Source organism: Berghia stephanieae, chromosome 6, assembly GCF_034508935.2.
Source record: "Berghia stephanieae isolate SIO BIC M18660-M18661 chromosome 6, UCSD_Bste_1.3, whole genome shotgun sequence".
NCBI classification, from domain to species: domain Eukaryota; kingdom Metazoa; phylum Mollusca; class Gastropoda; order Nudibranchia; family Aeolidiidae; genus Berghia; species Berghia stephanieae.
The window spans coordinates 65,352,173-65,369,672 of record NC_088365.1 but is presented as its reverse complement, the minus strand read 5'-3'; the positions used below and the strand labels follow the sequence as shown (position 1 = coordinate 65,369,672).

Below are 17,500 nucleotides of genomic sequence, written 5' to 3'. Positions count from 1 at the left end.
CAAAAATGATTTACTTTGAAAGTAAAAATTTCCATTTTCTAATATAAGATGATGATGCTTATGGTTTTGCGGCTATACGGTCTAGTGGTATGACTGGAAGGTCAAGGGTAAGAGTCCAGCTCTGAGCGGCGCATAGTTGAGTCCTTGAAAAAGGATCGTTACCCACATTCTCTCCCCTTACTCAGATGTAAATTGAGTACCTGGCCGTGAACAGCGTTGTCTCTGTCGGATAAAATTTCAATATAAAGGTGTCATGTGTCGTCTTATATGTTTAATGAGGACTGTTGGCTCGGGACTCCCTGTAAAGCGCTTTGAGCACGTTAAGTTGATATTGCGCTATATAAATGCTCAGGTTTTAATTTCTTTTTTTTCAGACAGGTAAGGCTTTCTTTAACTAGTATTTGTTCCACTGTTATTTTTATTCTCTTCATTTACCCAAGCCCTATCACCCAAACGCTACGACCTTCACCAGACCGGAAGCCCTTTTCCCTCCCCAAGGTTTATTGATTTTACTGGGGAATTGGGGTTCAATGATTGGCCGACAGTCATGAGGGGTAAAAATAAACGCAATTTCATTGGCTGATTAGAACTATTTGCATGGAAAACCCCGCTCAGCTTATAATCCTTCCCATTTTATCGCTGCAGCTCTTTTAATGGCTTTCCGTTATTTTTAATAATTTTTTTTTTTGAGATAGACTTTTAAATGTTTAGAAACGGAAACTACGACTGGGGTATGATATTTATATGGAAAATCACTATCATTGTTAAATTGGTTTTATACAGTTATTACTTGGAAAAAGCGTCATCTCCCAGGGATAAAAAAGTTTTAAAGGCATTATGCGCTAGCTTAATGGTGTTTTGTGTGAGACTTGGTAATACGTTTAGCAAAGTCAATATTATTATTATTATTATTATTATTATTATTATTATTATTATTATTATTATTATTATTATTATTATTATTATTATTATTATATTATTATTATAATTATTGTTATATTGGTACATGCTAAATATTTCTATGCGTCTATCTGGTCTTTAAGTATCTAATATATTTATCTATTTATTGTTTGTGTGTGTGGGGGGGGGGGGGGGGGTTGTAATTGGCTGAAGAAGGATTTTGAGCTCGAAACGTTCCGTACTTGTTTTGTTGATTTAAAAAATAAATCTGTTATATTCATTTTTGCTTATTACTTTTTCATAGATATCGCATGCCTTTCAGACTATATTCGCATTCGTGTAACCTTTAAATAGGCAGATCATTCTCATCCCTTTGCTTGTTGTAATTCTATGAGTGGCTTTGATATGATATAGTATAGCAGATGACAAAGTATCATTAACCAACTCTTCATATTATCATCGTCATCATCAACTTCATCATCGTCGTAGTCTTATTCATCTTCATCATTTTAATCATGATCGTTGTCGTTGCCAACATCATCAGCATCATCAACAGCATTCTCTTCATCATCATCATCATCATCATCATCATCATCAGCATCATCATCATCATCATCATCATCATCATCATCATCATCATCATCATCATCATCATTAATATTATGATCATCTTCATCATCATCATACCCCCACTACCATCATAATCACCACAATCATAATAATAATCATCATCATCATCTCCATTACTCACCTATCCAATTTAACCAATAATAAATAATCGTATTCTTTACATGGATCAATATAACCTAGATTGGCCTATTATATTACATCTACACTTAACCAGTTAACTACCGTACTCTGCGAAAAACAAATATTTAAAAATTTGTCCAGAAAACTCGTCCTTCAAAATTGATCGACTCTCATCTTGGCAAAAACTCTCAAACTTGGCGAAGTCCCAGATTTGAGAGTGTTTGCCAAGATGAGGGTCATTTTAATAGATCTATATTTGAAGGACTATTTTTCTGGCCAAATTTATAAATACGTGCTTTTCCAGAGTAAAACAGTGAACTGATTAACCATATTATAATCAACTCCTGGCGAGTTTGTCTCTCCCTCTCATAATAACCTGCATGATTAAAAAATAGTACGTATTTTTTTTAAATATATATAATATATAATATAATATAATATATATATATATATATATAATATATATATATATATATATATATATATATATATATATATATATATATATGTATATTTAATCTTAGTATAGAGTTTCAACGATTTGCCTTCAAAAATCAGGAGCAGGGGCTTTTACAAAAAAAAAAAAAAAAAAAAATCAGAATTGTGCGTTTGTAAGGTAACGGGATAACTGATTAATCTGTACTTGTATGATTTGTGTATATGTGTTGTTTGTTTGTTTGTTTGTTTGTTTTTATTTTGTTTGTTTATTTGTGTGTTTGTTTGTTTTTTTTGTTGTTTTTTTTTTTTTTGTTTGTCTTTTAATTTTAGTCAATTTTTGTTGTTTTATATCTCTTTTTATGAATCTACACATGAAACAGGGTTATGTTCGCATAGATAGATAAATAAATAAATAAATAAATAAATAAGTAAAGAAAATAAATAAATAAATAACCTACGTCATGTTTCTTACTGTTGACTTGGGACATATTGTAATATACATTGAGCACCTTTAGTGAATATTTCTCTATAATAATTCTTTCCATTTGAAATGTAATTTATCGCCGTTTTAGTTTCCAATGTGTTATATTATGGTTTGGTCCAGATATTGTTTTGACATGATTGTTGTATAAACAATAATTGATGCTATGCGTTTTAGTAAAATACTCACAATATCTACCAGCCTCATTAAACGCACCAACAGACAAAACCTATGCATAACTTTTAACAATTATAGTCTGATTGATATAATTTTGTGAGAACTAATCATCCAAATGGCTGTCTAAAAAGCATAACTAAGAGCTGAGTGACGTCATCTTCATTCTTTCTATAGAGTAGTCCACCTTCCACCGTCGAGGGAAGGGATAGGGCAGGGGCAGGGCGGTGCAGTCGAAAAGGATTTATTTTGATCCCGTTTTGCAACTACACATTTTGCTCAATAGTGAATAGGCAGCTTGGTCTAAAACAGATCTGGTGGAAAGCACCCTTTATGGTAATGCCTATTTTTTTCTTCATTATGATTAAATATCAATATGGGATTAATTCACTAAAAATCCCTTGACAAATTAAATGATAATTGAAATAATGTTGATGTCCCAGTAAGTCTGGCTCATTGAAGGGCATTATCAAAAAGAAGAAACGTGAACTTAACAAGTTTTGTAGGAAATCCGCTCCTCTAATGAAAATAGGATGATTCACACTTAGTTTTCTTTGTAAAATTATCGTTAAGGGAAAGAAAGTGAAAGGGAATGGCAATCGCTTTATTTAGATCAGTGGGGGCGGGGGGGGGGGGGGGTGTATTCTTTTCTGTTCTTTTTAGGTCAGTTTCCTATATGATTAAGCGACCTGAAAAGACTTACGTTTTCAATTGATAATTTTTCTTAAAGTTTACTATGCTTTTATAGTAAAATAGATTAATAAACAAATTAATGCGAGCATGACCCAGTTTCATGTTTAGATTCAATAGTTATTTTTATTACCAACAATTGCCGGAGTTAAAATCCTACTATATTCCGTTAAAGCGAACGGCTGGCTACCTTTTGAATAAGACGCTAGTTTATTGCAAGTACTTCCCGCCAGATCTTACAGATCCAACTACCCAATCAATACTAGAAGGACAAAGGGTTCGGAAAAAATCCTCGATTGATACATTATATCCATGTACAAATACGACGAGTGTTGCGCTGATAAAACTATAGCAAACCTAAGGGTTAGATGCAATTGAGAGTAAATATAAGAGGGAAAAACTGATTTCAAACAGCACTTCCTCGACCTAGGATAGAATCATCTGCATTCTGCATAGATGTTTTTATGTTTTTACTTTAACCAATACTAGAGATACCATTTAAAACAGTTCGAGAAACGATAACCTGCATTTTGCATTTTAGAAAAGTCATCTTATCGTTTTGTTTGTTTGTTTGTTTGTTTGTTTATTTGCTTTTTGTTGTCTTATATATTTTTGTTTTGTTTTGTTTATTTGGTTTTTTTTTTGTTTGTTTTTTTTTTGTTTTGTTGGGTATTTTTTTATATTTTAAATATTTTTTTGTCATTGTTACTGTTGTTGGGTTTTGGAGTTTGTTTTTTTTTTTTGTTTTTTTTTTTTTTTTTGTTTTTTTTTTTTTTGGGGGGGGGGGGTTGGCTCTGGTTTGGTTATTTTTTTAGTTGCTGTTGTATTTGAAGATATGTACAAAAGCATTGATGGATAACAATATAGGGAAGCAGTCATTATTTAAATATAAAAACATAAAAAAATAGAGCGACTAAGCACAGCAACCATCAATGTAAAAAATAATAAATTTATATCTACTCTTTTAAAAAACTGAAGACAAATAGACTTGTACCGACGTGTGCTTATTTGCGGGTCCGATAACCCAAATTGTTATGGGCTGATTGTTATAATGAAAATACTCTCAAATCAACGTAAAGAGGGCCCATTACAACAATATTAAATCAAGCCCATAATTATGTTGGGTTATCAGACCTGCAAATATGTGCATTTAGACTTGTAGTATTCTGCTGATCTCACAAAATGTTTAAAAAGATAAACAAAATCTTTTGTTAATGTTTTAAAAATGAAATTATATTAATGTCAGCTTTCAAAAAAAAAAAGTACATTGGTAGTTTCCAGCGCCTCCTTGTGTGACTTTTTACTTAAAGAAGACCTCGCGAAGTCCCAGGTTTGAGAATTTTACCAAGATAGGGGTCATTCAAATCGATCGACATTTGAAGGACGTTTTCCAACCAAAATTTTTAATATATATTTCCCCAGAGTACAGCAGTTAGATAGTTAAAAAGACATTTCAATGATTGGGCGACTCTTTTTCTTCCAGATGTGTTTACCGGGGAGCGATATGCCGGCTGCAAACCAGGCCCCAAGCTGGTTGTCCACTACACAGGTCTTGTGTGTGCTCCCTCTGAGGTGTGGTGTGAAAAGGCCACTGGTCACTCTGCCCTCATTGTCTGGAATAAACGTGAGTAGATTTTGACATATATCTACTCTTATTTATCTATTTATCTACTATCAATCGATCTATCTATCTATCTATCTATCTATCTATCTATCTATCTATCTATTTATCTATCTTTCTATCTATCTATCTATCTATCTATCTATCTATCTATCTATCTATCTATCTATCTATCTGTCTATTTATCTATTTATTTATCTGTCTTTCCTTCTAATAATTTTATCTTTCTATTTATCTACCTATTTGCCTATGTCTCGATCTATCCATCTACCTATCTATCCACCCATCTAACGTTCTGTTTGTATATTTTTTAAATTATTTTTTACTTGATCCATCCGACCATATATGAATTTCATGAATACATTAGAGTGTCTTTATATGCCTGTGTTTTTATGTGGTTGGTTATTGTCATGTTTTATCGTACACAATATTTAGTTCTACTCTCTCTCTCTCTCTCTCTCTCTCTCTCTCTCTCTCTCTCTCTCTCTCTCTCCCCCCTGCCATACATACATCCATACACCCCCCCCCCCCTTCTCTCTCTCTTTCCCACAATGTAAATAAATCTTATACACTTATTCTTTCGTAATTATAAATAGTATTTTTTAAACGAACTAAATTAAGAAAGCATAATAGACCAAATGTTACTTTTTTTTTTTTTAAGTTTTCAATTTGACGACAGTATCCTTTGTCTCCTTATCACACATGACACAAATTTTACACTTTATGACAACAACACGGCAATAATATGTATAGCCTTATAGTGAGATGATAAGTACATTCGGATCCAAGGCGGCCCATTGTGTTTTAATCTTCCTGATTAACCCTTTAACCCCCACCTTACCAACTATAGAAAAATCGTCACATTAGTTACGATTCCTTGATTTTTTTTCTTTTTCGATTTTGTTTTGTACATCACGAAATTTGAAAAAAAAATATTTGATATTACTGATACGCGTTTAGGAAAAATACTCACAACATCCGCCAGCCGGATATAACGTACATACCAACACACAAAATGATGTGTATCCTTTAACGTTTATAACCTGATTGATAAAATTTAGAGTGAACTACCCATAAAAGGGCTGGCTAAAAACAATGACAAAGAGCAGAGTGACGTCAATTTAATTCCTTATAGTATTATATGGTCGTGAAAAACTCGTGAAAATCTTACATTAAAATTTGTGTGTGTGTATAACCCAGTAAACGGGATTTAATCCTACACTCACCATCCACAATAAAACAAAACGTAAACAAAACTCAAGGTCCATTCTCTATATTATAAATTCAATGATTAGTATCCAACCAATCTCGATATAATGGACTTTTGTCACCGTACTCAGGTTAAAAATGAGTACCTGGCCGTGAACAGCGTTGTCTCTGTATGGAAAAAAAAATGTAATATCGCCTAACAAACATCATGTCTCGCTCTTCATATTACGTATTGCTGTTGGTCAGGGACCCCTTGTAAAGCGCGTTGAGCATGTTTAGTGGATATTGCGCTCTATCTATCACATGATCATTCTCATTATACATTTTTTAAAAAAATAGTGTGATTTTTAAATAGGTCATGAAAATGTTTACATTGTGACATCCAATCAAAATTCGCATAGCTGCACAATTTTTATGAACAATGAAAATGATCATGTGATAGATTGGTGAAACGTGATGCGTGATGCGTAATACATATGATCTGCGAAACCTCTCTAATAAAAGAAATGACGCCAAATTTTATCATTTGTACTCATTTGTCAATTCAACCGATTTTTAGAATCTATATTACCCAGCCATGATACTGGCGTGGTGAGGCGTTTGGTGACATGATATGGACATATAATATGACATGATCTAAATCCGACGTTATCTCAAAGTCAAGGATTGGTGGTGGACACGATAGAAGAATTACAGAGACTTGTCAATCTCCACTAGATATGCCTGCTGGTAGGGGGTGGGGGTGTCTTGGTTATCGGTTCGGGTGAAATTGTGTGAATTGTCTATCATGTGTGCAGGTAGTTCTAGTACTAGGTACCTACTTAACCCGTTAACTGCCGCACTCTGGAAAAACACGTATTTAAAAATTTGGCCAGAAAACTAGTCCTTGATCCATTTAAATTACCCTCGTCTTGGCAAACACTTTCAAACTTGGGACTTAAAGAACACTTGGCGAAGTCCCATGTTTGAAAGTCTTTGCCTGGATGAGGGTAAGTTAAATCGATCAATGATTGAGGGACGAGTTTTCTGGCCAAATTTTAAAATACGAGTTTTTTTTCCCGAGTATGGCAGTTAACTGGTTAAGTATGTAGACCTAGTGGCAATCATGACCTATCGAGATTTTGTTTACTTTCCTACCAATATTCTGCTGTACTCTGGAAAAACCCATATTTTAAAATTTGGCCAGAAAACTCGTCCTTCAAATATCGATCGATTTAAATGACCCTCATCTTGGCAAAAACTCTCAAACCTGGGACTTCGCGAAGTCCCAGGTTTGAGATTTTTTGCCAAGATGAGGGTCATTTAAATCGATCGATATTTGAAGGACAAGTTTTCTGGCCAAATTTAAAAATACGGGTTTTTCCAAAGTACGGCAGTATTGGGTTTGAGTACCTGCTGGCTGTAGGGAAATAAATTCCGGGGTGACTTTGTGATTGGATAGGCTATATTATGAACAATGATATATTGTATGATACAACGTCTCAAAACGCTATTATGCTGGGATGAAAGAAGAGGAAGTATATTGAGAACTAATCGCCCAATTGGCGGTCTATAAACAATACGAAAGAGCCGAGTGGCGTCAACGTCATTCCTTCTATTAAAATAAAACGATTAAAAGCATAGCATTAAATGTATGATTTAAATGAAATTCATCTTAGACGTTAAAGGGTTAATTTCAGACCTGCATAGTTGAACGTTGAAAAATTCGTAGTTTTAAGGAAATAGAAATAGAAGTCGCTATAATTAACTTTGTAAATCAACAATTTACCGCCATAGAGGTAAAAACACTTCCAAATCCTTAAAATGTTGCAGTCTGACATCAACTGTTATTTATAATAATATTTTATGACGTATAAATAAATGCTCGTGAAGTTCTGATCTTGGAGCCAAAATTTCACAGTTCTACGAATTCTTCGTAGTCGCAGGCAGGTCTGGGTTAAGTGATGTTTTGTTTTATTTTCTTTCTGTATATCAGGTACACTCTTATGGTATATTATTATTATTCACATACGTGCTAATGGCTATTCGATGTTGCTTACGTCTTTCTTCTGTTTGACCATGCGGTCGTGTTGAGGTAACACATCGTCCCAAGTATATTATATCATGCTACATGTTGCGTGTTACTTTTACGATATGCATTTGCATGAATAAGGTCAAGTGGAATTTTCTGTTTGAATCTAATAATTTTGAGTTTTAAAACAATGGTGATGATGGTGGTGGTCATGATGATAATGCCTGTGATGATGATATAATGATGATGATGATGATGATGATGATGATGATGATGATGATGATAATAATGATGATGATAATAATAATAAATATAATAATAATAATAATAATAATAATAATAATAATAATAATAATAATAATAATAATAATAATAATGATATTAATAATAATAATACCGGTAATAATAATAATAATAATAATAATAATAATAATAATAATAATAATAATAATAATAATAATAATAATAATAATAATAATAATAATAATAATAATAATAATAATAGTAATAATAATAATAATAATAATAATAATAATAATAATAATAATAATAATAATAATAATAATAATAATAATAATAATAATAATAATAATAATAATAATAATGAACGATATCGTAATCTGATTTATGACAGAAACTCATGCCATAGATAGTATTTTTGGTCCGTAATCAGAACGGATAAAAAAAAGATCAAACAATTCAGCAACATTTTGAGTGTAATTTATGCGTCCTTGTTAAACAAATAAGGCTTAGCGGGTGGTCGTCGTTTTCTAAGAATTATGATTTACTCTGGTTATTAATGAACAATAAATTAGACAAGGAACCACCCCTATTAAACTGATTATCTTGTAAGTTCTGAATTCTAAGCCTCATTAATTCATAACACATGTTTGTCGAGGACACACACACTTCTTTCGTGGATATTACCCATCGTTTGCTTAACGCGCATAGCTATTTGTACGCAGCGACTAATAGTAGTGGCATGTCTTTTGTCAACCGTCTGTGATTCCTGTCGCGAAACGCAATGGACCACGAATAGACACTCAAAGCCGATTCCTTTACAACCGGTCATAATAGTTCCTCGGATTATTACAGTTCAGTTGATTGAAAGACGCTCGGCTATCTGGTTTAGACTGTGTCAGTAGGATATGATATCACTATGTTTATATCTATACCTTTACTTTTTAAAAACATATTCTATTCAATTTTATTAGGGGTGGAAATTAAATTCTTCACGCGCAGTTCAATCAATCAATATTCAAATTTAGTCTCAATGTCCTGTTTTATACACTGCTATAAAAAGGACATAAAGAATGTGGAGTCGTTGAAATGACGAGTCTAATTTTATGAAGATTTCACCACAGTGAAAGGCGGTCTTTATTCAAGACATTTTGTCAAAGATTGAGAGATTTGCCAGGTTTTGTTTATTATTGTTGAATTAGTATCTATAGCCTACTTGATCGTCTGGCCCACCCTTCAGTCTTGAGTGAGTGTGTTGGTTTGAGCATAATTATTGTGTTCGATTGTGAAAGTTGTGCATTGGTATCAACAAAGCCTGCTGTGTCAGTCGGTGAAGATAGGGTTAGTTAATTTCAAGGTTCAGAATTCCATCACTTCTGATACGGACAATAAAAAGCATGTAATATTAATAAATAAAATAAACTTTTGGATCAACTTTAATTTTCTGTGGTGATATAAAGAGTTTTCTAATAGGAAGTACTAGTTGGTGAAACTGATGAGGTAGTTAATTGTGTATTTTGCACGGACTTTTCAGTATTTTCTATGTTCCATTTACTCCTCTTCCTCCTCCTCTTCCTCCTCCTCCTCCTCCTCCTCCTCCTCCTCCTCCTCCTCCTCCTCCTCCTCCTCCTCCTCCTCCTATTACTCCTCCTCCTCTTCTTCTTCTTTCTCCATCTCCTCATTCCTTCTTCTCTTCATCCTACCTCTCCTCCTTCTCTCACTCCTCTCTCCTCCTCCTTTCATTTTGAAGCCATGCTTATCTCACATAGGAATAAGATAATATAATTTGAATTGAAATAGTAAAATGAATCAGGTGGCAAATTTACTAATTAATGAGATTATTTTTTAAAATTATGAAGACTGATGCGTGTATGTGAAATGGTGCCAATCCCATATCTCTAGTAGATCAAATAGTATTCCACAATAGGGAAAAAACATGTGGTGTCAATAAACTGGTTCCAATCTCATTGGAAGTGTAAAACCATTCATCCGGAGGACTGGATACTTACCTTGTGTAATTGATATTCTGGCTTCAGAGTAATGGCGTCTTTTTTTCCTGATCCAATTGTATGTTGGTCGTCAATAAAGATCATCCATCCCCGCTCTTTTACATCCTGTAATCCCGAGAATCGCCCTATACATCCTACTACTAAAATAGTTATGCCACTTTATGATTCAATATGTAACCTGCTCTCTGTTAGTCCTCCAAAGGACTGGTTATATACACACGTCCAAGGACTTTGGAACCGGAAGAGTAGAAGGTGTGACGTCACGATTTCTTTGCTCTATTTACCAGTGTTTTATAAGCAAAAAGGAGACGTCAATCGAAGTTGACCGTAACCACCAATGTCTTAACAATTGTTTCAATGCCAAAGAACTGTTGGAATAAATAATTAAAGATATTTCTGAAGCTTTTGACAAAGTAAACAAACAAAAAAAAAAAAGAACTTTTTTATAAAACTTGAAATGTATGGAATTTTGGATCAGGCAATGAATGTGATCAATCGATTTCTTTTGATGAATGGGACCAAAATAGGAATAGGAAATGGAACCGAGTCATACAAAATATACATTTTCAAAATACAGGTTTGCCGCAAGGATCGGGTTTTTTGCCTTTATTTAGCTGCCCCAAATTTAGCTCTATAGCGTCAATAATCAGGAACAAAATCAAGGCTCTGTGGTCTTGTGGTATGACACTCGCTTTCGGATCGGAATGTTCTGGGTTCGAGCCTCGCTCGTCGCATAATTGAGTTCTTGGAAAAGACTCTTTATTCACATTCTGGCACCGTACTCAGTTGTAAGATGAGTACCTGGCCGTTAACAGAGTTGTCTTTGTCTTTTTTTTTAATTGTAATATCGCCTAACTGGCGTCATGTCTCGTTCTACATGTTACGTATTGCTGTTGGTCAAAGACCCCTTTGTAAAGCGCTTTGAACACGTTTAGTGGATATTTCTCTATATAAAAGCTTACGTTTTTTAAAACTCTTTTTTATAGACAAAGAAACACTGGGAATGATGTAAAATATTATAATGTTGAAGAAAGACTTCGATAAAAGGAAAAGAAATGAAATATTGAATTAAAACCAGATGAATGCCAGGTTGTGAACATAGCAGTTAAAACTAAGCATCTAAATCTAACATCATCATTCATGACAAAATTCTAATAGAAATTAAGATACCAAAATACTCATTAGTTATTATTAATGACAAGCTTCCACGGACAGAATAAAATAGACGTGTTTGCATGAAGGCGAAATGCACCCAGGCCTCCAACAAAATTTAAAGAGAATTGTTTTAAAATTCCAGTTCACAAGTTAACTGCCACTCTCTGGAAATCACGTATTTAAAAATTTGGCCAGAAAAACCCGTCCTTCAAATATCGATCGATTTAGATGGGCCAAATCTTGGCAAAAACTCTCAATCTTGGGATTTCACGAGGTCTTGGTTAAAGCCCCAAGTTTGAGAGTATTTACCAAGATGAGGTTGATGAAAATCGATCAATATGTTGGACGAGTTTTCTGGCCAAATGTTTAAATACGTGTCTTTCCAGAGTACGACAATTAACTGGTTCAAACAACAGTTGATAGAGCAGGAGGTCTAGATTATAATATGGTCCTCTGCCCTCTTACTAAATGCATGAACTGACTGTAACCGATGTTAATACCGAGTATAACCAACGACTTTTATATAATCCTTCACCATTTTATATGTGGCATTTCTAATTGAAAATTCAAATAAGCGAATTAGCCGTCCGTGCTTTGGTTCACATATTTGCAGGTCTGATAACCGAACGCTTATCAGACCAACAAATGAGTGTAGGTCTGTCCCTCCAATTTGCAATAGTGCTTGTTTTAGAAGCGTATAAATTCAGTCGGTATGCGATATCTTAAATATGTTTATATCAATTTAGTCTCGTATCGATTTTCTTTGACATAAGAATGATTTGAACTCCAATATTTTGAATTACGGCAGTTTTGACAGCATAATAGACATAAGGTTGAAAATATCACAGAAATGCTATGCAGGCAATTAACTCTAATAAGAGGCGGGTACGGGTGGGCAGAGTTGTGATTAATAATCTAATCCATTCAGTTGATTGTTAACGTTGTCAATAGAAGACATTAATGAGTTGCTCAAAACTGACATATCAACGTTAAGCAAATAGAAGCATGTCATAAAACACATTAAATATAAGGGGTTTCCTTTGTCTCTATGTGCAAGAAGGCAAATGGTGACATGTTATAGTTGTCAATGTTTTGTTATAAACAAATTTTAAATACATGTTATGCAAGGGTTCTCTCTCTCTCTCTCTCTCTCTCTCTCTCTCTCTCTCTCTCTCTCTCTCTCTCTCTCTTCTCTCTTTATCTCTACCTACCTATTTCTCGCTTTCTCTTTATCTCTCTATTTATCTAGGTATCTCTCTCTCTCTCTCTCTCTCTCTCTCTCTCTCTCTCTCTCTCTTGTTCTCCCCCCCTCCCCCTATCTCTCTCTCTTGTTCTCCCCCCTCCCCCCCTCTCTCTCTCTCTCTCTCTCTCTCTCCATCGATCTATCTATTCACCCATATATGTATCTCTATCTATCTATCTATCTATCTATCTATCTATCTATCTATCTATCTATCTATCTATCTACCTATCTATCTATCTATCTATCTGTCTGTCTGTCTATCTATCTATCTATCTATCTATCTAACTATCTATCTATCTATCTATCTATCTATCTATCTATCTATCTATCTATCTATCTATCTATCTATCTATCCATCTCTCATCATCATCATCATCATCATCATCATCATCATCATCATCATCATCATCATCATTATTATTATTATTATTATATTATTATTATTATTATTATTATTATTATCATTATTGTTATTATTATTATTATTATTATTATTATTGTTATTATTATTATTATTATTATTATTATTATTACTATCATCATCATCATTATTATTATTATTATTATTATTATTGTTATTATTATTGTTATTATTATGTTTATTATTTTATTATTATTATTATTATTATTATTATTATTATTATTATTATTATTATTATTATTATTATATTATTATTATTATTATTATTATTATTATTATTATTATTATTATTATTATTATTATTATTATTATCACCAACATCTTTACTATCACTATTTATTGTCACTCCCAGTTGATGACTCCAAGGCCCACTACCTGCGGCCCGACAGCTACCAGGTGACGTGGTGGCCCGGAGACAGGCCCCAAGAGGACATCCAGTCAGAGAGTACCACGGATGACCACTTGTTGATCACTGGCCTGAGGCCGTCCACGTCTTACACTGTGGTTGTAGAGGCCAGGAAGATGGAGAAGTATACGGACTTGGATGAGAATACGTGTATGTTGTAGTCTTTTGATTACTGTAGCTGATGATGATGATGATGGTGGTGATGGTGGTGGTGGTGGTGGTGGTGGTGGTGATGATGATGATGATGGTGGTGGTGGTGGTGGTGGTGGTGGTGATGATGATGATGATGATGATGATGATGATGATGATGATGATGATGTTGGTGGTGGTGGTTGTGGTGATGGTGGTGATGATGATGATGATGATGATGATGATGATGATGATGATGATGATGATGATGATGATGATGTTGATGATTATGACGATGATGATTATGTTGATGACAACAATAGGATTCAATAGTCGTACCGTCACTTCCTTCCTAATGACGTATGGTAACTTAGTAACACTGGCTCTAAACTATCGGAACAATGGCGGACGCCGTATGAAATATTTCTCCGGCTAGCTTAAAAGCGTATCCAGAGGAAAAAAAAACCCATCAATTTGATCATGTTTTGACTTTTACACATTCTGATCACAAGGCATATGAAAAGGGAATGAAAAGGTCTCGCCAGCATGAAGAATAAAAAGTAAAGATTTTCTTTGTTTAGAACCAAGATGGCCGCCGTTGCCGGGCGCGTGACATCAGACTACTGAATCCAATTACGAAAACGCAAATAGAGAAAGCAAATTTACATATCTGTTTTATTTGTTTTGTTTATGTTTCATTACAAACCAATAATTTATTAAAATCCCAAAATTTTCAAAAAATCAAATCGATTATCTCTTTCAACCCCAGCGGTGAAGGAGACCCCAGACGGCCTGAATGCCTTCATCCTGTCGTCCAAGTCGGAGCAGCTCCTCCTGAAGACGGCGAGTCCACCAGAACCCCCATCCAATGTGGGCGTGGTCGCGATGACCTGTCACAGCCTCAAAGTGGGCTGGGACCCACCCAAAGAACACGGATCGGAAATTATTGGTGAGTATCGTTTTCAATACGCATTCTTAGAATCTCATAGAAAGATAAAATAAGAAACGAGGAGGTATTAAAAGAAATAGGAGTACGAGCAACTTTGGTAAACACCATCAGAAAAAGACAGTTAAAATTTCTCGGACATATCTATAGAAAAAACAGAATTGAAAAGATTGTACTTATGGGTAAAGTTGCTGGGAAGAAAAGAAGAGCGAGACAGAGGATAGATTACATTGGCAATCTGAACAGATGGATTGGTGGAGGAGGAACAGGAATCGAGCTATTGAGAAGATCTGAGGACAGATATGGTTGGAGGGACATGATCGCCGATGTCTGCAACAGGCCTGGCGCTTGATGATGATGATTGTTTTCAAAGATCGCGTCTCTAACAATGTACGATTCTTATACTCTTGCTTTTTAGAATTCCGAACGTGTTCCCAACCATTGCATCAGTTTGCGAGTGCGCGTTGGGAACGAAGTTCGAATTCAGGAGTGTAAGAAATCTTTTATTCTACCCCTCAATCAATTCCGATTTCGTCAGCTCTGAGTTAAAGACATTTTCGAAAATATGTAATTGTCCACTTCTTTTTTCAAAAAAAAATTATAATTTTAGTGAAATTTGACGTTTGATATTCTGACGTCACAAATTATTATTGAAGCTATACTATATAGGGAGAGGGGTAGAATAATGTGTACTATTGGTAATATCTCGTTAGAGTTAAATACACATTTTACTGATATATTATCTCGACGCAGGCTGCATGTCGAGACGCATTGGGATTTTAAAGGGATTGTGAAGCTAAAATGGCCAGAACTTGTTAAAATGCATGCTCATCTTTAATGTGCGGATATTATGTGGTCTTGTGGTATATCACTCGCCTTCGAATTGGGAGGTCCTTTTTTTTTTTTTTGTTTCTTTTTTTTTGTGTGCGGCTATGTGGTATGGCACTCGCTTTCGGATAGGAAGGTCCTGGGTTCGAGCCTCGCTCGGAGCATAGTCGAGTCCTTGGAAAAGGCTCTTTACTCACATTCTTTCGCCGTACTCATCTGTAAAATTACTACCTGGCCGTTAACAGCGTTGTCTCTGTCCGACAAAAAAAATTGTAATATCGCCTAAAAGGCGTCTTGTCACGTCCTACATGTTAAGTGTTGCTGTTGTCCAGTAACCCTTTGTAAAGCCCTTTGAGCACGTTTAGTGGATTTTGCGTTATATAAAAGCTCTATTTGTTGGGGGGGGTTGTTTGTTTTTTTATTTTTGTTTTTTTGTTGTTAGTTTGTTTGTTTGTTTGTTTACTTTCCCTTGATTTCTATACAGCAAGGACGTGCCGAATATTCATCTGTAATCGATCTGGTTTTCTAATGTATTTATATTTTCATTGTTTTTTTTTTTTTTTTTGTTTTGTTTTGTTTTTGTTTTTTGTTTTTTGTTTTTTTTTTAAATGTTGGCTGAAGAAGGGTTTTGAGCCCAAAACATTCTGCACTTGGTATTTTGTTCTTGTTTGAAACTATTATGTTCAATTTTGTTTATGACTTTTTTAAAAGCGATTTGAGCATGTTTGGTGGATGTTGCTCTTTATAAAAGCTCATTTTTAAAATTTTGATTTTTAACTCATCTCTGCTGATATCATGCATATGATTGACTAACATAACACCTTCGTATCCTATGCCTTTTCTTTAAACGTTTCAATATATCTATCACTCTCTCGACAGCCATCCGAGTGGAATGTCTGTCTCTGGATCCCACAAATCATCATCACGTGGCAGTCGATACGCTGGCAGATGCAACGATCGCCGAGGTTGAAGGCCTATGTGAAAAAACAGACTACTTACTCAAAATCATCGCCGTCACAGATGAATACTTCGACCGGCTTCCCGACAAACATCGTCAAAAACGCCTTCGGGGATTCCCGCAGGATATCATGGCATCTCAGGAGGAATCACCATGGTTACCGAGTTCAAGCATCCTCATCAAAACTTCCGGTACAGAATCTCCAACCAACGTCCGCGTCATCAAAGCAACTACAACTTCCCTCACTATCAACTGGACTCCGCCTCTCGTCCACGGTTCAAACAAACTCACTGGCCAAATCGTGCGCTGGTCGGACGTGAAAAAGAGTCGTCGATCAGATCATGAAGATTTGCAAATCGCCAGCCATGTTAATTTGTTACCGACAGAAGACACCCTCACCATTGAGGATCTTTCACCTGGAGCTCAGTACAAAATCATTATCGAGGCCGTGGTCAGTGTAAAGACGACCCTTGAACCCGACAGATGGGATGCCGGGATTGAGAAATTTAGACGCACGGCCCACGTGATGTCCAAGTCTTTCTACGCCCGTACTCGAGCCCCAATCGAGCCTCCTAAGGTGTTAGTCACGGGTTACACCCAAATGAGCGCCACGCTTTACTGGGAGAAGCCGCCACTGATGACGGTGGTGGGCAAAGACGATGAGGGAAATCCTAAGTGTCTGAGAAGGTGAGTTGTTTTCAGAATGTCACAAGCATGATGTATTTATGCCATGCATTTAGTTGTTTTTTTTTTAACTCATAACATCCGCCAGCCGTATATAACAACTATATATGTAACCTTAAACGTTTATAGTCGGATTAATGCAATTTGGTGAGAACTACTTTAATAATCGCTGGATAAAAACAATAAAAAAGAGCGGAGTGACGTCAA

At 34.9% G+C, this 17,500-nt stretch overlaps 1 protein-coding gene across 1 annotated transcript in view; it reads left to right on the top strand.

Moving 5' to 3' along the window:
- Positions 1-17,500, top strand: part of LOC144975463 (uncharacterized) — a gene marked incomplete in the record, with an annotated part of 124,872 nt that overhangs the window by 87,064 nt on the left and 20,308 nt on the right. The window contains 5 exon segments of the mRNA XM_078919567.1: positions 441-554; positions 4,917-5,057; positions 13,695-13,898; positions 14,647-14,826; positions 16,531-17,296. Coding sequence (XP_078775693.1) covers positions 441-554; positions 4,917-5,057; positions 13,695-13,898; positions 14,647-14,826; positions 16,531-17,296 — 1,405 coding nt within the window.